Raw genomic sequence first — 23,626 nt, 5'->3', positions numbered from 1 at the left:
TTTGAAAGAGGGCGAATTTATCACTCCTTACTTTTTCTGAAAAATACTGCACTTTATGCCCCCACGCCATTTAAAATCTCCTTCTTCGCAATCAGGAACAGTGGGTGAATTTATCATTTAAAATTAATTAATTAAGGGAAGTGATAATCCACCCCTTCTTTTACTTGGAACATCCCCCTCTTTTACACTAGAGGGGGCTGTCCCAAGTTAAAAAAATAGGGACGAATATATAATTTCCCGTAATATATCCTTTCATTAATGAGTAAAAAAGACCCGTTGGTTTCCCCGACGTTGATTGGCCGGATTTCGGCCAATTCTCAAACGCGTCTTTGTCGCCCCTTCCAACATTTTCCTCCACATTTATAAATTCCATTTCCATCCATCATCAACCAAAACATTAGAAAAGTCTCTCTCTCTCTCTCTCTCTCTCTCTCTCTGGGACATTTCCCTTTTACGTTCTTAATACGTTTATTGGCTAATCTCGTCCCCGAATCGAGATTTGAGGTGAGTTTTCTGATCTGGGTCCTAGTGGAAAATCAGTTTCTTTGTTACATTTTCTTGGAATGAATGCGAACTCTTTCTTTGTTAGATGTTGGGTTTGGACCTGTTTTCTCATCTTTTTTAGGGTAGTTTGTAGAGAGAGACTAACTTTTCTATTTCCTTAGCTTTTTCTAATACATTAACCAGAGATTTTTCTACGCAGGGCTTTGGGTTGTTAGAATTTCGAATAAACGGGCAATGTAGATTTCCATTCCTATAGAAAAAAAGAAGGCTTTTTTTCTTTCTATTTTGATTTATCAGCATCTGTTAAAAAATTCTTATTCTTTTTCCCTATCTGTTTCTATCCGTCTCATTTTTGGTAAGGATAGCCCTGATCTGAAAACCCAAATAGTTTGGTCACCATCTCAAACCTGTCTTGACTTCATTTCAAATTTCCTCAGAAACCCTGATTTCAAAACCCATTTCCCTTTTTTTTCCTTCATTGCATTTTTTTCTTCCCCACTTTCCCTCTAATCCCAGAAATCAGAAATTCCTACCAGTAAAACAAACCCATCTTTTATATTCTTCATTAGCCCATCTCTCAATCTACTTTTTCCTATTTAGATCCAAAATTCCCTACTGACAAAAAAAAAAGAAAAAAAAACCCAAATCTGTTGTTTTTCCTGTTTTGCTCTCTCTAAACTCTTTGATTTGATCCATCCCTCTTTTACTTCTAAACATGACAGACCCAAAAACAGATACCCCATTGCTCCAGGCATCCTCAAGGAAACTCCCACTCCCAGATTTCAAACAATCCATTAAACTGAAATACGTAAAGTTGGGCTATCATTACTTAATCACCCATGGAATGTACCTCTTCCTCTCCCCTCTTCTCTTCCTCATCGCCGCCCAACTCTCAACCTTGTCCCTCCAAGACATCCATGATCTTTGGGATCATCTCCGCTTCAATCTCATCTCCGTTATCGTCTGCTCGACCCTCGTAGTCTTCCTCTCCACCCTCTACTTCCTCACTCGCCCTCGCCCCGTCTACCTTGTCAACTTTGCCTGTTACAAACCAGACGAAACTCGAAAATGCACAAGGCAGATCTTCATGGAGCGCTCGTCTTTGACTGGCACTTTTACTGAAGGAAATCTCGAATTCCAGCGTAAAATCCTCGAGCGATCAGGCCTCGGCGAATCGACTTACCTCCCTGAAGCAGTTTTAAATGTACCTCCCAACCCGTCGATGGCAGAAGCCAGAAAAGAGGCTGAAGCCGTAATGTTTGGTGCCCTTGATCAGCTCTTTGAAAAAACCAACTTGAAATCCAAAGACGTTGGGATCTTGATAGTGAACTGTAGCTTGTTCAATCCAACTCCATCTCTTTCTGCCATGGTTATAAACCATTACAAGCTTCGGGGTAACATAATCAGCTACAATCTTGGTGGAATGGGTTGCAGCGCCGGTTTGATTTCTATCGACCTCGCAAAAGATCTTCTACAAGTCCACCCCAATTCATATGCTCTGGTCATCAGTATGGAGAACATTACTTTGAATTGGTATTTTGGTGACAACAGATCGATGCTCGTTTCGAATTGCTTGTTCCGAATGGGAGGTGCTGCCATTCTATTATCAAACAAGAGGTCCGATCATCGTAGATCTAAGTATCAATTGGTTCACACGGTTCGAACCCACAAAGGTGCTGATGATAAGTGCTTCACTTGTGTTACCCAAGAGGAAGATGATAAAGGGAAAATCGGTGTTTCTCTGTCGAAAGATCTGATGGCGGTTGCTGGAGATGCTTTGAAGACTAATATAACTACCTTGGGTCCTCTTGTTTTGCCAATGTCTGAACAGTTGCTCTTCTTTGCTACATTGGTGGGGAGGAAGGTTTTTAAGATGAGGATCAAACCATACATTCCTGATTTTAAGCTGGCTTTTGAGCATTTCTGCATTCATGCCGGAGGAAGGGCTGTTCTGGATGAATTGGAGAAGAATTTACATTTATCCGACTGGCATATGGAGCCTTCAAGGATGACACTTTTCAGGTTTGGCAATACTTCAAGTAGCTCTCTCTGGTATGAATTAGCGTATACAGAAGGTAAGGGGAGGATTAAGAAGGGAGATAGGACATGGCAGATAGCATTTGGGTCTGGGTTTAAATGTAACAGTGCAGTTTGGAAGGCGCTGAGGACCATTAATCCGGCAAAGGAAAAGAACCCATGGATGGATGAGATTGACCAGTTCCCAGTGAGTGTTCCGAAGGTCGCAGTGATTTGAACTTCAGTTTGCAGTTCTGCGGCCACCTGTGGTACTGTGTTGGTACTCCCTTGAGAGGTTCCTGATTGTTGGTTGGTCCTTTTGTTTTTGTTCCAGTAGGAAAGATGGAATCTGTTCTCTGATATTAATTTAGTGGGGGTAGAAAATTGGATTGCGAATCTGTGTAGTTAGGGTGGAAGATTGGGTTGGAGGGTGTTTTTTTTTTCTTGATTCTAGGTTTGGAAGGTGAATTTGTGTTGTCTGTGACTGAATATGTGAAGGGAATTGGGTTGGATGGTACTTTTTGTGTTACCATTTGACTGAAGATTAGTGCTGGGAGGAAGCTGTATTAGGCTTTCTAAGATGTAACCAGATTAGGAGGTTGATTTATTCTCTCGTCCGTCCTTTCTCTTAATGATATGGGTGGTGCGATTGTTTTTAAGCATTTGAAATTGAAATATTGTCATTGATTCCCATTATCATTTTTATAGTTATTAGTCATTCATTCTCACATGTCACATCAAACACTGCAGAATGCTCTGATCTGTGATCGTTAGTTGTTTGTTTGTTGTAGTATCTCATATTTCCAGCCTACTGCAACAAAATCTGCCAACTTGTTAACTGACTTTCAACCATAGTGCTCTGAGATTATTAGTTAATTAGAGGCAATTTGTTCTTTCTGGGAGCAAATCTAATATAGAAGGTAAGATTCGTGCTTGCAATTGGACTTGGGATTTGCTAGGGACCATTGCAGAAAGCATTTCGTGCTTGGGCTGTTGCCTGTGAGAGCAGCCACAGGGGCTCAGATTTTGTCTTATTCATTGATTCATCTGAAGTGGCTGCTCTCACAGGCAACAGCCCAAGCGTGAAATGCCTTCTGCGATGGTCCCTAGCAAATCCCATTGGACTCTTATTCTAATTATTAGCAAATATACTGCCCCGCTATATCCTAATTCAGTAATTCTGGTCTTTGTTTGTGCTACCCAATTGTATTACGGGCGCAATGTGTGTAAACTGCATTCTAAAAAGCAGCCTTCGATTGTAGTGAGGTGAAGACAGCCATATGTGGTATCATATGTCATCAGACTGCCTGTGACCACAGTACGAGATATACATTGGCGATGCTTCTGATCCTTTGCTAGGGACATCGCGAAATGCCTTTCTACGATGGTCCCTAGCAAATCCCGCTAGCAAATCCCTTGCAAAAAATAAGAAAAAATAGTAGAGAGAGGTTAAAGAGAGGAAAGTAGAGGGAGTTAGCAAGAAGGATCTCCATCTTTATGTGCCTGAAGCATGGAAAAGACATCCAGTTGTACCTTGCTCTCATCATCCTTCCAAGGTTTTCATTTAGTATTTTCTTGGTAGCTTCCTAGTAAGGGCCTGTTTGTTTTAGATTATGGGGATTGTGGAGTCCCCAACCGATTATTGGACTCAAATTTAGTGCAATTCTCCATCCAATAACGGTTGGGGACTCCACAATCTGTTGTCATAATCTAAAACAAACAGGCACTTACCATGAAGCTAGCAACCAAGGCAAGTTAAAATCAAGATTGTCTTCCCATCAGTTACATTTTCAAACCCTCGTTTCACTATGGTGGGGCTCATCTAAATGACTGCGTCACCAAATTGTTTTGCCTGATTGTGATTTATATGAAATCATTGACAAGTATCAAAGTGGTTCAATTGGTCTTTAGTACAAAGGACTTCCCATCATTTACAACTTGAGATTATTCAAAAGGTGAGAATCTAAAGGGCCATTTGGATACGCGGATTTTAGAATCCAGGTTTTTAGTTTGAATACAGTGTAAAAGATGGTTCATGCTCAAGCTGCTGTATACTGTCCTGACAGCGTTTCTCGGATTTCAAGTGACAAATTCACATTTTAAAAATCTCTCCTCATCTTGAGATTTCTAAACCTGAAAATATGCAAGGATCTGCTACTCTCTTGCTGATGGAAAGAAGGGCGAGAAGTCAAAAACGACGGCTGGTCGGGACGGAGCAAGGAATTTTCTTCAAGGGGGCAAATTTGCTTGAGGGTGGGAGCCAAGAGGATGTCTATTGTAGCACGTTAAGGGCCCACCACTTTACACTACACTACATATTTAGATGTAATTGGGCCCACTATTTACACCATGGGTGGGGTCCACTATTTTACACCCATGAATAGCATGGCCCAAGAATGCCAGTATTTAATAAATTCCATGCACCCCCTAAAATAAAAGAGAATTGCTTTTTACATTGAAAATTTCAATAATTCCTAAAATTTTACATGTTGCGGTGCACGTGAGAAGTACTATATTTTTTAAAAAGGTACTATGAGGCCACTTCATAGGATAATCCAAATTGTTCATTTGTTGATCTACAACGTAAATAGGCTACACCGTGTAAATCATCTCCACAGAATCATCCTAACCCTCCAATCTATAGCTGTTTCTATAACTGGCAATCCAATGGACTACAAATTTACACATATCTAAAATCTCATTGGGGTACTGCAAAAGGGGATTTCGTTTTGCAAGATAGAGATGAAATTCTTTGTTGTGACACCTGCACAAAAGACAAGGTTGTGAACTCGTACGCACAAGATGCAAAAATATCCATCTCTTTTTTACTTTTGCCCTCAAATCTCATTATTACCTTTACCTTTACTTTTTTCTTTTGCCCTTAGGTTCCCGAGAAAGCAAATCCCTGGAAAACAGCCTCTTTTTTCCTTGACAAGACAGAATTCTGGTGTTCATTTGCTTTCCTGGGAAAGTAACAAGCCTAGGTGGAAAATGTCAAATAATGACATGGAAATTGCCAAAAATGATGTGGAAATGTCTCTTTTCTCACAAGTGTGGGAAACCAAATCCCACTATTTTGGTCGGATTTGCTTTCCCGGAAAAACTAGTGAAAAAAGGTGAGCAAGCAGTTTCTCGGAAAACCTTTTCCTGCACAGTTCATGCGCACGTGAACAGGCGCAGGAAACCTTTTCCTACACAGTTTCCCTGGATTTCTTTTCCAAATGCCACGTTAGATTCCCGGGCAACCTTTTCTTTTCCTTTCCCGAGAAAACAAGTAAACAAAGCCTTAATGCATAATTTTCTTGAGGAAGTCTAAACTGAAGGGAGCCCTTGCAAAAAAGAGGTGAAAGGGGTCCCCGATGTGCAGCCAATGGGGGAGCCCTTTCACCTCGTTTTTGAAGGGGCTCCCATCAGTCTAGAATTCCTCAATTTTCTTATGGTACTTTGTACTTGTTTAGAGACTGATAAAAAAAAATGAGGACTTTAGTCGGTCAAGAGAGAAAGGGGAGGGCATTAGAGAGAGGGATGGGGTGCAATTGCCTATTTAAACCAGTACTCAATGTAAAATTTTCATAATCTTAGGAGGGCAACTGCCCTCCTTGACCCCCCCTAGATCTGCCCATGGCTGGTCCACTTCGTCTCTTGTCTCTTAGCTACAATTTTGAAGAAATCCTGAATTCTAAACTCTGTGTATCCAAACGGCCCCTAAGTGACCAAACTACCATCATTGAGAAAAAGGGAACATTGTTCAAAACCCTCGCATGGGTTTAGCAAGTTGTCATATGAGGAAAAATCTCATTAACTCTAAAATTTTGTTGACATGTTTTGCAATCATGAGAGTTTTTAACTAATTCATTTGTCAGATAAGGGCATCTTCATGAGTAGTTGCAAAAAAGCAGTTGAAATGACGGATAGGAGGTAGTTTCAAAACTATCAACCAGAGAAAGGCGTTGTACGAGCCAAAAGACAATTTTGCCCTTTTCGCTAGTTTTATTGTTTTTATGTGATTTATATTTGTCCACAACTGTTTTTCTCCTCCTCCACCAGTTGTCCTCTTGATGCGTGCCGTTTGAAGTAGCCATCACCCTCCGTCCATAAAAGATGAAGAAAAAGAAGAATTGGCAAACAAAATTGCCAAATGGGTAAAAATCAGGAAATGATAAATTCGCCCCTTTACTTTACATGGGACAGCCAGCTCCAATGTACATGGCAATCAGGACCGTTGAATCCTTCCCATGTGAAGTACATCAGCCCCGCTGCAGTCATAGATACACTAGAGCTGGGTGTCCCAAGTAATAAAAAGGGGCGGATACTTCCCTAAAATCAGTTTAAAATTAAAAATATAGTTAAAAACAGTGTTTTTAGGAGCTTCTAATGTTCCCCTCATTCCCACCCTCTCAAGTCTCCCATCTCCTGCTCTCACAACTGGCACAACAAATATTTCGTAGTGGCAAAACATGGCCTTAGATTAAAAATAATTCGAGTAAAACTTTGTTTGGTTTTTGCTGGAAAAATCATTTTTCAAGGAACCATTGTTTCAGGGAAAAGGTTTCATTGCGGCCAAACACGCCCTTGATCCATTTAACACTCCCTTGTTTCATTTGAGTGGTTACAGTGGATATACTGGGTATCATAACAGCCTCTACAAGGAAAATCTTAAGTAAAGAGAGGAGTATTGTTATAGAAACGAGAGTCCTAATATCATTTCACCCATGAAGAAGTTTTTTGAACAAATAGTCCCTAAAATAGAAAAACTTAAAACCTTGTTCTTCATGCATGGATCCCATGTAGCTCAAGGGAAAGAGACGAAATTCCTACTAAAGAAATTATCCCCACCATAATAACCTTTTTCCAAGTAAGGTTCTGAAAATTAATGAAATAGACTTTAACCTGAGCAGCATCCAACTTCCAAAGAAGAGAACTACTACTCCTTTGAAGACTTGTTGATGAGGGACTTGTGAATGTGGGGGATGACACCACCTCCTGCAATGGTTCCTTTGATGAGGGTGTCGAGCTCTTCGTCTCCCCGGATTGCAAGCTGCAAATGCCTTGGAGTGATACGCTTCACCTTGAGATCCTTGCTTGCATTTCCGGCGAGCTCCAGCACCTCAGCAGTCAGATACTCTAAGATGGCAGCTGAGTACACGGCCGCTGTTGCTCCAACTCTTCCATTCGCAGCGATTCGAGACTTCAAAAGACGATGAATACGACCCACCGGAAACTGCATGTGTACGAATGAAAGAAGCCCATTATAAAAGATTAATAGGTGGCAAATGTAATGGTCACAAGAGCCTATAAAATATTACTAGGTCACAAGAGAACAAGACTTTCATTTATTTTATTTTTTTGTGTGTGTGGGGTGGGGGGTAAGCCTTTTAAGTTTAGTTTTTGTAGATAAAATGTGCAGCAAACATAATCATAACAAGAAAAGCTTGTCTGATCACTTAATTATGTCTTCTGATCGAGATTAAAGAAGCAGAAAAACAAAAAGCAGCATCAACTGTACAGAAAATATTAACATGATTTTGAGGTCATTGCAGCTACAGATGTTTTGTGTGTGTGTGTGTGTGGTAGTGGTGGTGGTGTTGTTGTTGTTGTTGTTGTTGTTGTTGTTGTGTGTGTGTGTGTGTGTGTGTGTGTGTGTGGTGGTGGTGTGTGTGTTGGTCGGGGGGGGTATTAAATAAATATTCTCCTTATAGCCAATTTATGTCAACTTTTGAGATACCTTAGTGCCCGGTTGGTTAAGAGCTTTACCAACATAAAGTTGACTATAAGGAGAATACTTATTTACTCAATTCCCGTCAATCCATATGAATAATAAACAGGATCAAAAGGGTGATTAAAAAGTTATGCTAAATGAAAATGCACATGCTAGATACTCTATATTAGTGAAGAGCATCAGTCATTTTTAACAGTATACTCAAACTGTGCATTCTTTTTGTGGGACCTGGCCCTTCTTCCCTTCTGAATTCAGTCAATGACAAATTATGGTCTTCTCATGGAACACTGATCTTCAATCAATGATCAAAACCAACTTTCCTAGAAATTAAAATAGCAAATGCATATATTGAATTCTGAATCTACAGTCAGACATAACCATGATTTGTAAATGCTTATGATCCAAGGTGTTTCCAATGTCTCTGGCTGTTAGGAGAAAACCCCAATAATAAACATAGCATTGCATTGCAAAATAGGAAGCTATTCTCAGTGCAGTCATTTCTATCAACTCAACTTTTGCTAGTGATTTCACTACTACACCTTGCACTTGGATGTGTTTAAGTAGAGCACTGTCTCTTTACATTATTTCCAATAATGAATTTGCTAACCCAAGAGCTTGGGTTTGACTTTAATGCCAAGTTATCACGTCAGATGAAATCTCGATCCATAATGGACATTGCTAACCCTTAAGATTTCTTCCCAAAAAAACCTCGCCCTTGAATATTTAAAGACCATAAAAAAACTGTTTCTGAAATGTCAACAGTTTCAATCGCCAAAAAGACCATATAATAAAGCACTCAAATCCCACCTCAATGGAATCCTTGACACCTGTTGGACCAAAATACACCACCTTGGCAACTTCACCTTTCTCATTTCTAAATACTACACCCACCCTGCCCAACCTCGGCTGTCTATAAGAACTACCAGCTTAATACCATCACTAGGTGCAGTCCATCTAACCACAATCATTTTAGCTTGAACTATCAATAGGTGCAGTCCATCCAACCACAATCATATGCAGTCCTGACTCCTGAGAAGCACATTGAAATATCTTTCCAATTCTTAAAGTATATCACCCGCCACCAGACAACCCAAGGAATAGATGGCATATCATAAAGGCTACGTTGCATCAGTACAGGTGCGAGTGTCGGAATCCGACACGGGTATAGAGTGTCGGATTCGGCAAAATTAAAAAAGAAAGATTCGTGGATTTGCCGAAATGTTTTAATTAATGCTGAAACTTAAATTTGAATAAATAATATATTGAAATTTTTAGTAGTTTGAGTAAATATAATGTTTTATTTTCATATAAAAATATTTAAAAAATTTACTATTAGGATGTACAAAACTTAAAACATGCAGTAATTGTAAGGTTGTTGTAGCAGTATTCAGAAAAGAACAATTCAAAGAGAACTAGGAGTGACTGTGAATCCTAAAGTTTTGGAATCCGAGATGTGCTCGACACGGATTCTTCACCCCTTCCGAAGAATCCATGTAACATAGCTTATAGGCCATGATTTGTATGTCAGAGACATGGTACATCTTTATGCAAATGCAAATGCAAATGCAAATGCACAAATAGATGTCCCCTCAAAATGGGTTGTTCATGATCTAAATATTTCACAAATAGACATCCCACATTTTTAGAGGGACGTCTCATCCCTGGACATTGTATCCAGTTTCTGTTTTGTTTCAAAAAAACAATGATATAAACATTTCACCAATCGATCCTAAATATCCGACCAATAGCTAACAAGTACCAACTATAAGCCGTTGATATTCAGTGTCCAACAGACACGTGGCATCTCACTAGTTGGCAAAATTTTGGGTCATGAACACCCATGGTGGGCCCCAACTAGTGATGTGTGTACCACTTGCCAACACTCATGCCAGATTTACTATGGTAGAGACTGGTCCAACTCATAAAACTTCAATTTATTTCCCTAATTTCACTAGAATCTTCCTGTAGCCGTTTAATAGTATCAAGCGAGTCTGCTCGGAACCAGATTTGGTACCACCAAAGTTCACAAATGATTAATTACCTAATCTCATCCCCAGTTGTGTTATTCAGTATAGGGACTTGCAAAAGCCAACACAGCCCTACGGTTAAGAGTAGATAGTTTCCTCAATTCTAGCTCAACAGTATTTTGGTCAGTGGACCTTCTTTGTGTGTGTGTGTGCGCGCGCGTGCATATATATATATATATATATATATATATATATATATATATATATATATATATGAAGTATGTGCAGCTGCACAGATAAGCTATATGTGCATGGCTGCACAAACCATAGTGGGGGCCACATTTTTTGGGGGATCCAAAGCATTCACCTGGAAGGCCCTTCCATGGATAGGGTGTGCACCAAAAATCAGCCTGCCCTTCAGGATCATCCTAACCCTGCCATTTGTGGAGGAAAAAATGGGCAAAAACAGTGTCTGTCCATTTTCCCCTCCAACTTTGATTGGGTTAGGATGATCCTATAGGGCTGATTTTTGGTACACACCCTATCCATGGAAGGGCCTTCCAAATGAATGCTTTGGATCCCCCCAAAAATGTGGCCCCCACTATGGTTTGTGAACCATGCACAAATAGCTTATATGTGCAGCTGCACATACTTCATTTCCTCTCTCTCTCTCTCTCTCTCTCTCTCTCTCTATATATATATATATATATATATATATATATATATATAGAGAGAGAGAGACACACACACACACACACACAGGGATTTGCTAGGGACTTCCGCACAGCAACCAACTCGGATGAATTAAATGAATGAGACAAAATCTGCTGAAAAGTGACCTCTCACATGCAACAGCCAGCCCTGAAATGCCTTTCTGCAAAAGTCCCTAGCAAATCCTATATCAATGTAAATGCCTTTTGCGATGGTCCCTAGATAATCCCTTGCGATTATTATAATTTATAATAACTGAAGAAATTGAGTTTAGACTCCTCAATTCAAAATCTCTCTCTAGTATTCTTCTCTAACCTTGCTCTCATTATCACAAACTATACCATTTACAAATTATCGGAGCAAATCAATCAAGATGAAAGGGACAATAGCTACTCTTCTTACAAGGTACTTCTATTGCTTTTATTCTCTCCCCTCTCTTTTGTAGATCATATTCTTTGAAAACAATGTCCCTTTTCTTCACACACTAGTGTTTTCCCATGCATCCTCTATCTCTTTCCCTTTTCTTTTTTTTTTCTTTTTTTTTGAATCGTAAAAAAGGAAAAAAAATCTATCTCTTTCCCTTTATTTTCTATTTCTTTCTTCCTACTCCTTTCCTCTTCCGCTCTTTCTCTCAACTTCACCTATCCCCAAGTCTTTATTGTTTTCTATGCTTCTCTAGCCCTGCCCACTGAAATCTCAACCCCTTTCCTAAGTTTTCTCCTCCTTTCTTTTGTTAACATTCCATCCAGCAAAGTACATAACAGAGCTTTCCCAGCTAAAAAACTAATGGTAATCCAAATATAGACTGTTTAACAAAATATCTACCGTGATTTATGTTATAATCACAAGTTCATAACTATCTAGCATTAAAATTTTCTAATCTAAGATGTATAAATATGATTATTATGCTAGAAGGGGAATTCTAGAAACCTTTCAATCAAAACCCTTTCAGAATTGCATTTAAATATTTTCAAATCCTACAAGTGTCTCAAGATTACGAATAGTTAGGTGCCATCAAGGCTTGGATGGAAGGTGACTTGATGCAAGTTATTAAGTGACTAAAGAAAGGGACAAGTCTCCCATAGGCAATTCTCTAGTTTAATTAATGAAAGATGAACAGGTTCAACATGTTCGAGGCGTGTAGGTTTTCCCGCGTCCATTGTGAGGAAAATGCTATGGCTGACTGCCTAACTAATTTTGGGGTTTCTTGTATGTGAGATGTATGTATATGCCTAAGGGCATAATGGTCATGTGTAATATTCTCCCTTTATATAAATACATAAGTGAGGGGGAGATTTCTCTAACTCACTTTTCTCCTCTTCATCTTCTCTCCAACAAGGTATCAGAGCCCTAGTGTTTTGATCCCCTAGGGACCACCATCGTCTATAACCTTTGGAGTCGACTATGGTGAGACCTTTTCTCCGGTTGCAAAGATACCCTTTGTACGTGTTCTCATGTCTCTCGTTGCCAGCCATGGCTGGTGTCACAGTGCAACTCACTCAAAATCAAAATTCCTTTGATAAAGGAGATGTCCGTGATGGTCTAGCACAATGCTAGTCAAGCCAACAAGTTTGCAGACACAAAGATCACACAACAAAACAAGAACACACAACAACACAACACAAGAGACTTTTTAATGTGGTTCGGCTAAACAATGCCTACTCCACGGGCAACTCCATTGCCATCCTCTTTCTCAAACTCTTTAGGCAAAAGTCAATACAAGGAAGCTTTCTCACTCACAAAAACACACACAAGCCCATTGCCTATGTGCTTACAAAGGGAACTCACAACAGTTGCCTATCTGTTTCCTTTTGTTGCCTATCAACAGCATATCTGTTGGCTGTTGCCTATCAACAGCATATGTTGCCTTGGGCAAAAACGCCCATTACATTCCATTTGCACAATCCGTGTGCCTAAGCACTTACAAATGACAAGCCACCATGTGGCATAACAGTTGCCTAACCACCCAGCCATGATTGCCTTAGGAAGTCTTCACAATGTGCAAGTGCATGCAAATGCCTTGCTGCCATGTGTGCAAAAACGCCCACCAGTTGCCTTTGCTTTGCCCTCCTTGTGCACAAGCCTTTGAACACGACCAAGCAGTGCCTTGGTTTGAATCACAACGGTTGCCTCCATGTACCAACACTCCCAGGCGCTTGTCAATTGTCACATGCGCACTGGTGCCCTGGTTTTGCCTATCTGTTGCCCACCAGTCAGTGCCCACCAACCAATGCACATTATGCAACGCCCACTAGCCAATGCCCATTAGCCAGTGCCCGCAAACCAGTGCTAACCATCCAGTGCCCAACTAGTCCAGTGCCCAACGATCCACACTTGAGTTAGGTTGGGTTCCCACTAATACTTGCCCATGCAAGCTAAGCATAGCCCACGCCTATGCTCTATGCCATGCCAAAGCCTTGGTCCCATGGCCTTCTTCCCACCTTGATGTTCCAAGTGCACATTGGTAAGGATGCAAGGTGCCACCACACGCCAATGTGGGTGTCAACATTTTAAGGGGGTGACTGCTGACCTCTACATCAGTTAGATGTCAAAAATGCATTCCTTCATGGTAAGCTCGCGGAGGTGCACATGGAGCAACCTCTTGGATATGTTGCTCAGGGGGAGATGTCTTCCGTATGTCGACTGAAGAAATCCATCTACAACCTCAAGCAGTCCCCTAGAGCATGGTTTGGGAGGTTTAGTGATGCTATCATGCACTTCGGCATGAAGCAATGTGCAGTTGATCACTCTGTCTTCAGCCGTCAGTCTGCAGTGGGTTGTGTGCTATTGATAGTCTATGTTAATGACAACATCATTACTGGCAGTGATTCAGTGGGGATCCAGAAATTGAACTTTCTTGCAAAAAGAGTTCTTTACCAAAGATTTGGGCCGTCTGAGATACTTCCTTGGCATTGAGGTAGCGTATTCCACCAGGGGCATCTCCCTTTCACAGAGGAAATACGTCTTGGACTTACTTGAGGAGACAAGTCATCTTGGAGTGAAACGTGCCTCGGTTCCCCTGGACCCAAATGTTAGATTACTTCCTGAAGAGGGAGACTTATTGCATGATCCTGGCAAATACAGGAGATTGGTTGGTACACTTATATATAGGGGTGTTCGTTCGGTTATAACCGAACCGAATAGACCGATATTTGATAACCGAAATAATTTCGGTTTTCAAATTTCGATAACAGAAACCGAACCGAAATATCCAAAACCGAACAGATTAAAAATTCGATTATTCGGTTATAACCGAATAGTGGGAGAAAAGGAGGGAAAAAGGAATTATTTCAGTTTGGATCGGAGGGCTAGGACCATCCTATCGAAATGATTTTTTGAGCACAACCTAATTAAGTTGTGATCAATCAAATGGACGGTTTTGATCATCCTATGGAGTGCCCATATAGCACTTTTATTTTTTTAAATAATGGTTTATCCATAATTTCGGTTATTCGGTTAACCGGAATTTTTTTTTTTGAGATAACCGAACCTGAACCTGAATAACTAAATTTCCAAAAAAAAAATAATCGAACCGACCAAACCAATTCGGTTCGGTTCGGTTATAACCAAATAATGAACACCCCTACTTATATATCTTACAGTCACTCGCCCAGACATTTCCTTTAATGTTGGCACTGTGAGCCAAAATATGAGCTCACCTCGTCACTGGGCAGCAGTTCTTCAAATTCTTCGGTACTTGAAAAGTTCTCCAAGTAGAGGTTTGTTGTTCAAGAAGTATGGACATCAGAAGATAGAAGGGTACACAGATGCAGATTGGGTAGGATCTCCAGCTGACAGGAGATCTACCACAAGGTATTGCACGTTTGTGGGAGGTAACCTTGTGTCATGGCGAAGTAAGAAACATGATGTTATTTCTAAATCTAGTGCAGAGGCTGAGTATAGAGCCATGACCCACACAAGTGGAGAGCATATTTGGTTACGCTCTCTTTTGTCAGATATTGGTTTTCCTCCATCATCTCCTTCTCAGTTATATTGTGACAACAAGGCTGCCATTCACATTGCCACAAATCTGGTCTTCCACATTGAGGTCGATTGCCACTTCATCCGGCATAGGATTCAGAAAGGGGAGATATGCACAGTGTTCACTAGATCGGTGGACCAATTAGCCGATATGTTGACCAAGCCATTGAAGAGAGCAAAATTGAGTGATATTTGTAGCAACCTAGGAATGTTTGACATTTACATTCCAACTTGAGTGGGAGTGTTAGATGTGGTCATGTGTTCTCTAACTCACTTTTCTCCTCTTCATCTTCACTCCAACACTGTATACACATAATATCTTGGCAGCACATCCTTCAGGCAAACTTTCCCCCTCTCTTGGGTAACCAAAAATTTTGGATGTATTTTCCTTTGATTCCTTAATATATTTTATTCGTCTATTAAAAATATAGAAAACCATAGTTTTAATTATATATTTTAGTAGAATCGCTTGCATGCAATAGACTTCCCCAATTGCTCCCTGTCCCACCAAAAACGTGGCTTGTGATAAAAACATAGCTATTGATTCATGGGACACCAAACAACCTTTACACGCAAGAACAACCATGCCAAAGTAAGATCTAGTCCACTTGATCAACTCTTGCAAATTCAACAATCTAAAGTGGTGGTGGGGGGGGGGGGGGGGTATGATCAGGTAGGATACACCATATTAATAGCGTTGATCATCATAAACCGTATGGTAAAAAAGGGAAGGGAGTTAGCAATAACTCGACAGCAATATCAGCATATTTATTTAAAGAGATATCAATACCATCTCCCATAATGTATGGAGTAACCACATTATTGAGGGGTGGAATCATGGTCTTGAATGCATGACTGATCCTAGATCAAAGATTTGTGGTTCCAGAGTGAGATGACCACCCTAAGAGGGCAAATCTTGCATTTGGTCTCACCTAAACAGAACTCAACCCCACCCAAAAAAAAAAAAAAACCCAAAAAAAATGGTTCAATACTACATAAAATGCTTGTAACTTCCAAACCAGGCCGTTTATGTTTCCTTTAGAAGCTAGTCATGTCCCTCGTGGCCTCATATAAACTGCATTTACATTTCCGACACTTCTCTACAAGCTATCCCTACATTCCTCTAAGCCACATCCTATCATCCTTCCCCAAACCTCACTTTCCCCCACTAATCCAACCATTTTAAGTGAAGTGACCCTCTTTGGCACCTTCATAATATTTCTACCCCTATATCCATATGATACCATCACTCCCTATGGTTCACTTTAACAATATGTCCTTTACTTTCAAGCTCCTCCTTCCTATTTGATGTTGTAAAACTCACCAACTCAACACCAAACTTCGACAACTCAACAAAATTTTGGCTTCTCTCGGTACCTAATCGAATGTAAAGACACATTTTCCTGAGTTGATGCTAAACAACTCCATTCCTTAATGGATGCTAATTCGTAAGGAAGTTTAGGATTGCTTTTGACCAGTGTTTAAAAACGCGGATGTGATGCGGAACGAGGCCAAGAAAAATCCTTGTCAACATGGCGCGGACACGGTCATAAATCGTGAGTCAAAGGAGTTTTTCTTGACTCTGCAGGGGAAAACGCGGAAGACGGATGCGGTGCAATGCGGAACGCAGCCAAGGTAAAAGGGAATTGACTCAGGCGAGATTCGAGTTACATCCCTCCCATGCATAAGCATCTACAATAAGGATTCCCCACACTCTAGCAATCCTATCCCATATAGCAGTCATAAGGAATATTCGTATAAATTAGAATCAACTAACAATTTCCAGATTACGAAGGTGAGAAGCGCCCACATGTACAATTGACTGGTCTAGAGCAGGTATAGCAGCCGACTGGGATCTGCGGAAGTGATTAATGTGACTCCCTAATCGTCTCTGCTCCAAGCATCAACCTGCAATTCACCACCCGAATATGATTTTCACCCTTGAGGTCGGATTCTGATCAGTATTAACGCAGGCTTCTACCCACTCCTCCTTTTGCCAATCTGTCTATTCTTTTGTTTGCTGATCTCCTCATATGTTGGATTAGAGGATCAGCAATCCGAATGAGATCCTTAATTCCAACCGTGACTGTGGCTACTTTCCATGGGCCCTTTCACCTTGTTGGTCGCCCAAGCAAGGACTTTGGTTGAATCACCTTCAATTATTAAGGAACCCAGGCGAGGATTCATGTACCACTTGAGATCCCATAATAAGGCTTTAGCTTCAGCTGCGTTTGAGTCGCATATTCCAGCCGCTCTTGAATAAGACACTATCATTCTACCACTTGAGTCACAAATAATACATTTGTTGATTGCAGGTCCCGCCTTTCCTTTTGAGCTCCCATCGAAGTTCAAGTTTAACCATCCAGACAGTGGTGGTGGCCATTTTGGAGCAATGGTATTCCGTGCTCCTTGCTCCTTCACGATCGTTTGCCATTCTCTTAGACTATTTTGGTTGCACAAACGCTTGGCATTCATTAGAATTTCAAATGTCGATTCCTTGTTTGGTTGCCAAAATTGCAATGAAATTCCACTTGACTACCCAACATGTTTGAGACATCAGTATTGCTTTTTTACCATGTGGCACCCATGTGGCAATAATGTCCCCCCTACTCATCTTTTTTTTTTTTTTTGAAATCCCCCCCCCCCCCCCCCCCCACTCATCTTCCAATCAAATTCTATCAAAATGTTAAAATTTTGATAGAAGAATAGTGGAAAAAGTGTTTTTCTTCTCTCTCTCTCTCTCTCTCTCTCTCTCTCTCTCTCTCTCTCTCTCTGTGTGTGTGTATTGGTAATGCACCCCTACTTTTTCCACTACTCTCCGAGAGGACTGCCTTGCAACCAAAACACTACTTACCACTATTCCATTATTCTCTGAATGGTAATTCTAGACATCTTCTATGCTTGTCTCCTCCCTTTCGGCTTCATATTCCACTACTCTCTTAGCTATCCCCCCGCAACCAAACATATCCTTAAGATGTCCGCTTCTTGGCAGCTTGCTCCTAGCTCATCCTTTCTCCCCTAAGAGATTAAATCAATTTTCACATCTAATAGTATTCTTCTCCAACTCTTCCTTTTATCCTTAAATATCCGGTTGTTTCTCTCCTTCCAAATATGCCATGTGAGTGCATATGGGACTAACTTCCATAGAGCCTGGACTAATTCTCCAAACGATCCTCCACTACAATTTAAAAAGATTTTGTTAATCGATATTTGAGGTACCCACGCAAATTTGAAACTTTAATAATGGCGAACACGACAGACAGTGACATCAGCAGCTTGCTTGAAATGTTGGAAGGTAGCCAAGGTCAGCACATAGCGTCAAGGACTAATGATATCTACAACATGCCTTTCGAGGCGAGCAATTCAAGCGATGACACTAAAGACAAAAGGGAAGGTGCGAGGTTGAAACTTAAGGGGTGGAAAATTTTCATGGAAAATGATAGAAATGGTTTTAGAAGGAATCAGAATCTGGAAAAGAATATATGGGAAACTTAAACTGAAATTGAAAGAAAATAATAGGAGTGGAAGGTGGCGAGCATCGTGACATCGATGGTTATGATTCGATGTCAAACCCCCTCTGCCTTTGAGCATTTGCACGAAGAGGCTGGAAGATGACTCAATCAGGATCTCTAGAAGAAGTAACGTAAGCAATGGGCCAAGCTCTTTCAGAAGAGTCTCCGTGAAGGGTGGTACGAAAATGCGCTATCACATAAATCTAAAGATGGTAAAGGGAGAAGGTACGATCGAAGGAAAGATCTCAGGGACATTTAACTATGAAGAATAGAGCGTGATGATGGCAATCAAGGCAACAGTAATGATAGTGACTTAGACAAATGGGTTAGGGTTTATCATGGAATGGATAAGCAAATCGAAGAGGAAGAAGAGGAATCTATAAACAAAGATAGTCCACCCCAGGATGATTTTTCTAAACCTGACTCAAAGAAAACCTTCTTAACCATCGAAAACATGCTGAAATCAACGTTACAGGGAAAAGAAGACTGCAGAGGAGGTTAAAAACTTAGTTTAATCCATAAACTACAATAGGCGCAGAAGGAGGACCCATGGGGTAAAGGTAGGGAGGTAAAGTCAAGTTCCAATGACAGTTATTTTGAGGAATATTAGAGGGCTTGAATTGGGAAGGAAGTAGTCAAGAACTTCATTCAAATGAGGACGCCTGGCATGTATATCAACAAATCTAAGATTGACAAAAATTCCAATCGCATCACAAAGAGCATTAATGGTGTGTGTGTGTTGTGGGTGTGGGGGGGGTAGAAGTTGTGAATGGGTGGCATTTTTGTGAGATGGAAGAGTTGATGGGTTGGCAATAATGTGGGAAGAAGGAAAGGTGGAGGGGGTGAAATCTGGGAATTTACATTATTCTTTAGATGTGGTAGAAAGGGTGACAAGTGGAGAGGTACGTTGTACGCATCTGTGGCCTATGAATCCAAGGCAAAGGGACTCATTTCGGAGGAAAATGGAGGAAACTTATGATTGAAGGGGGATGGGTGCAAAGATTTTCATGCAGAAGCAATCCCTGGATATTCTACATCGGTCTTCACATCTCCTTAGGGTAGTTTGTTTGTTTCATATAGTGACATGTTTGTATTTTCCATACTTTAATGTGTCTTTAGGGGTCATTTGCTCACTAGGGGTAGTTTTCTACATCGGTCTTCAAATCTCCTTAGGGTAGTTTGTTTTTTTCATATAGTGTCATGCTTGTATTTTCCATGCTTTCATGTGCCTTTAGTGGTCATTTGCTTACTAGGGTTAGCTAAGTCATTTCATATAGTAACGGGCTAGTATATAAAGCCCCATAGTCTCTCATTTTACTCACTCCTTCATGATTTGAAATTTGGAGAGAAATTTTCTCTTGTATCTTTCTTGTCTCTTTGGATATTGAAATTGCAAGCTATTGATATTGATTGTAACTTTTTTTTTCCAATTTCTCCCATCTTTTCATCCTTTGTTGCATGCAAGGGTCATTGCCGACGATTACGTGGTTGATCTGATCACGTGCATCCCACGCCCGAAGTCAAGATCCCAATCTTCTTCAAAATTAAAAAATTACAGATCTGATCTGATTCCAAGTTCAGAAATTGCTTCCGCTGATTGTGCACACTACATCAGTTTGGTATCAGAGCTAGAGGGCAAGGATTTCTCAATTCTTGCGATTCTCAGAGAGGAATAAAAGATCTGATGTGTCTGTGCTCATGCTGGAATGTAGAGATGCTGGAATTCATGGTGTTTCTTGATGTTTTAATGTTGAATTCACGGATGTAATTCATCTCTGTAAGTCGATTTTAACCTCTGCCAATCGGATTTATTAGGATACAGAAATTAGAAAGGAAATTGGGGGTAAAATCGTGCAACAGTCCCAATTTATGATTGAAACGGTTCTTTAGCATCAAGAAGTGGGAAACCCTTAGATCTGACCAATTTGGGAAGAAATTGAATGAATGATAGCAGATTCCATTACAATTTATTACTGTTTGCCGTTGACTCATTTGGAACTTGGAACTTCCATTCCAATTACCTTAGTTACAGCCACTTGAAACCGTGACCTAGATCTGTGCTTTTTGAGGAATGAATGAGTTCTCTTTTACAGACAATGCTGAGATAAACAAAAACATCTCTACTTCGATCTGCTCAGGCCAATGCACATTTTTCTCTAACCTCTTGTAGCAACCTCAACTTCAGTAGCTGCCACTGCCTCATGGATTGATTGAAGCTACAATCTACACGGCCTATTTCTAGCCTACCTGCTGTTCGATTGAAAGCCAACAGAAGTTTTATCTATCCAAATCCCTTCTGAGATTGCAAACCGGTTTACAGGCTTGTTGGATTAACATCCATTTCAAAGTGCATGTTAGGTGATCTCTGTATTCCCTTAGCAACAGGCTATGATTTGAAGCTTATTGCTCCATCTTGTCATCTTAGCTTACTAGCAGCCCCATTAAAACTCACATTTGCAGTTATGGACTGTTTATCTATGAGGTACATGCTTGAAGGTGGTCCAATTATTATGTCTTGTTTGAATTGATAATAATGGGGTTTCAGTGGATATAAAGTGAGCTTGGAGTTCATTTAATTGCCTTGACCCAAGTGAGATTCCAAAGAAACCTAGAGAGATTCTAGGTATTTTTCTTATCTTTCTCTCATTGCTTCTTTTTTCTTTTTCAATTCTTGAATTCATGCACTTTAGCTTGTAGCTTGTATTTTTCCTGTCAATCAATTATCCTAAGACTCTTACAGATCTGATCCAAATTTAAAATGCTACCTTTACCCCTTTTCACCAACTCAACCCCTCATCTTTAGACTCAATATCTGATCCAAAACCCTTAATCTGCAGCCTCAAATCCCATCTATATACCTTATTATCAATATCTAGCAACCTTTTTTTTTTAATGATCGCAAAATCAATATCTTGCAACCTAATAGCCACAAACCCTTGTCTGCACCTTCCCAGCATACATTTGTATCCCTCCAAACCTACCATAAACTTAGTACGAATATTTTTCTAATATACTGATATATTTTATGATCTAAAATCATAACTTTCATCCATCTTTTCACACCTATGCCCTAACATATTTTCCCATATTCCTAAATCAGCCTTCACAATATCTTTGAAACCCAAATGCCTTCAAGAACCTGCCCTAAACCCGTTCATCCGTGATTAAAATCAGAAGATATAAGTAATCTTTCCTAGATCGCCTTACATCAGTTCAGTATCAGAGCGAAGTATTAGTCCTTACTTCGATCGTCTTGCATAGGGTTTGGTATCAGAGCTAGATGGTCCTGCATCACATACCCCTCTATGTACATAATTTAATTATTAATAAAATTCTTTGCTATCGTTTCAAACAAATTATAAATCATAGTTTTAATTACACTGATCAAAATACAATTTCTAGTAGGAGTTTATTTTCCATGCGTGAAACAAACTAAGAATCTATCCTCAACATATGTTACTAATACAGAAAAGACAGAAGCTCTGAATTCAGAAAGCAATTCATTATTGAGACCAACAAGCAAAACCACAAATGAAAATCCCATAATAGCTTGATGGATATGTATTATTGCATGCACCACTAAAAAAAACCCTGGCCAACAATACATATCTAACAGATTAATGATTTAATAAAAATAACAGGAACCAGTAAACAAAAAACAAAATATGATCCTGTAGAAAATCAACTCATAATACTATCAAACCAACAACAAAAAAACATTATCTATTGCAAATTTCTTTTACCAAATCATTCTATACTCATTTTCTAAAATTCTTGAAGTTCTACTTCACGCCTCAAATCTTCCTTATCTCTTAACTGTTTTTCTTTCAAGAATAAGCCTTACAAGCTGAAATCATCCAGATCCTATCCTAGTATCCCCTAATTCGAAAGCATCAGAAAACAAAATTCAGCAAAAACAACAATAAAAACACAAAACAAAACAAAACACTAGAAAAAATATTCAAAACCCCTAAAATTTAAGAACCCATTTCGAATCCGAATCCACAAGCAGAACCCAGATACAAAAAGGCCTCCCGCACGTAATCTATAACAAGGAGATCTAAACCCTGAAAACCATCTTAACATCAGGAAGTGCAACACAAACACAAGGAAAGTAACTAAAGAATCCCCTTCGTTATACAGACACAAGAACCCAAATCAAACAAAAATAATTACATGGCATGATCCAATAAAACAGATGTAAATTAAATAAAAGGAAGAAGAAAACGCAAAGAGAAAGAGAGGGAGAGAAAGACCTGAAGACCAGCACGAGAAGAACGAGAAACGGGCTTCTTCTTATCTTTGTCCTTATTCGCGCCCTTTCCCATTATCAGACCTTTCGCACCTTTTCCCGACATTTTTTCCCGCCACGAAACCCAAATTCCTCCGATAATCGCCGGAAAAATAAAATGCCTCGGAAGAGCTCTCGAAGAGGGAAAGAGATTGGTGAAAGCCCAATTTTGGTCGCGTGAGGGTCTTACACAAGGAGAATAAATAGAAAGGAATTGTGAAATTACGATTCTACCCCGTACTTTTCCTTCGATTGAAATTTGAAAAGAGCACGTCGGGTAACTCCTTTTTTTACAAAATACCACTTATTCTATTGGGTATTCTTAAATAACCACAAGTTCTTGGAGGATATTTAGAAGGCCATACATTCTCTGGAGTTTGATGTCAAATTTTATTATTTTAAATAAAAATATTTCTTTGATAAGCATTAATTTGTTAAGACCCTGCTCGTTTAAGATTATGGCAACCGATTGGCTGTTTTCACGAGAAATTATATGGTGCCCAACCTTCAAGTCCCGTATGGGTGGTACGATAAAAGTTCCACCCTTGATGTTTGATCCAACAGCAAGGGTGGTACCGCCCGCAAGGGACTTGACGGTCGGGCACCATATAAAATCTCTATGTTATACCAAAATCGTCAACATCCCTCCCTCTCTACAACTAAACTAGCAGACTCTCCTCACTTTCTTTAACCAGTTCATTACCTGGCAGCCTATCTGTGACTAATCTGGCTGGTCTCTCTCTACAACTAAACCATCGATGCAACTCTTTCTCTTTAGCTAAATCGGCTACCAACTAAAAATGGAATAAATAAATATTCATAAAAAAAAAAATGTAAGAATTTGATAAGGAATAAGTATAAGAGGATGACGAAGAAAAATAAAAATGTACAAAATTCTTAAACTTCGTGCAAGAAGAAAAATAAA

At 39.9% G+C, this 23,626-nt stretch overlaps 1 protein-coding gene and 1 pseudogene across 2 annotated transcripts; one reads left to right on the top strand and one right to left on the bottom strand.

Annotated features, from left to right (window-relative positions):
* Positions 1–287: 287 nt before the first annotated feature.
* LOC143846935 (3-ketoacyl-CoA synthase 11 pseudogene) lies at positions 288–3,248 on the top strand (annotated as a pseudogene). Its single transcript, XR_013234882.1, has 2 exons — positions 288–504; positions 704–3,248. The product of XR_013234882.1 is annotated as a 3-ketoacyl-CoA synthase 11 pseudogene (transcript).
* A 3,947-nt stretch (positions 3,249–7,195) lies between these two features.
* On the bottom strand, positions 7,196–22,880 carry LOC143846937 (putative histone H2A variant 3). Its single transcript, XM_077355550.1, has 2 exons — positions 22,667–22,880; positions 7,196–7,741 (listed from the first exon to the last, which is right to left on the bottom strand). Exons 1-2 carry the CDS (start codon positions 22,766–22,768, stop codon positions 7,445–7,447), a joined length of 399 nt encoding a protein of 132 aa, XP_077211665.1. The 5' UTR covers positions 22,769–22,880; the 3' UTR covers positions 7,196–7,444.
* Between the last annotated feature and the right edge of the window lie 746 nt (positions 22,881–23,626).

The sequence above is a fragment of the Tasmannia lanceolata genome, unplaced genomic scaffold (genome assembly GCF_043159265.1).
Source record: "Tasmannia lanceolata isolate RefF3 unplaced genomic scaffold, GAP_Taslan_0.1 ptg000015l, whole genome shotgun sequence".
Classification (NCBI taxonomy): Eukaryota; Viridiplantae; Streptophyta; class Magnoliopsida; order Canellales; family Winteraceae; genus Tasmannia; species Tasmannia lanceolata.
This window is presented reverse-complemented; position numbering and strand designations above follow the sequence as displayed.

Bases quoted from the DNA above. Each gene is read 5' to 3' on its own strand.
- LOC143846937 (XM_077355550.1), bottom strand. From the start codon at position 22,768: ATGTCGGGAAAAGGTGCGAAAGGTCTGATAATGGGAAAGGGCGCGAAT. The intron at 7,742-22,666 runs GTCTTTCTCTCC...GTACACATGCAG, and splicing joins CTTCTCGTGCTGGTCTTCAG to TTTCCGGTGGGTCGTATTCA.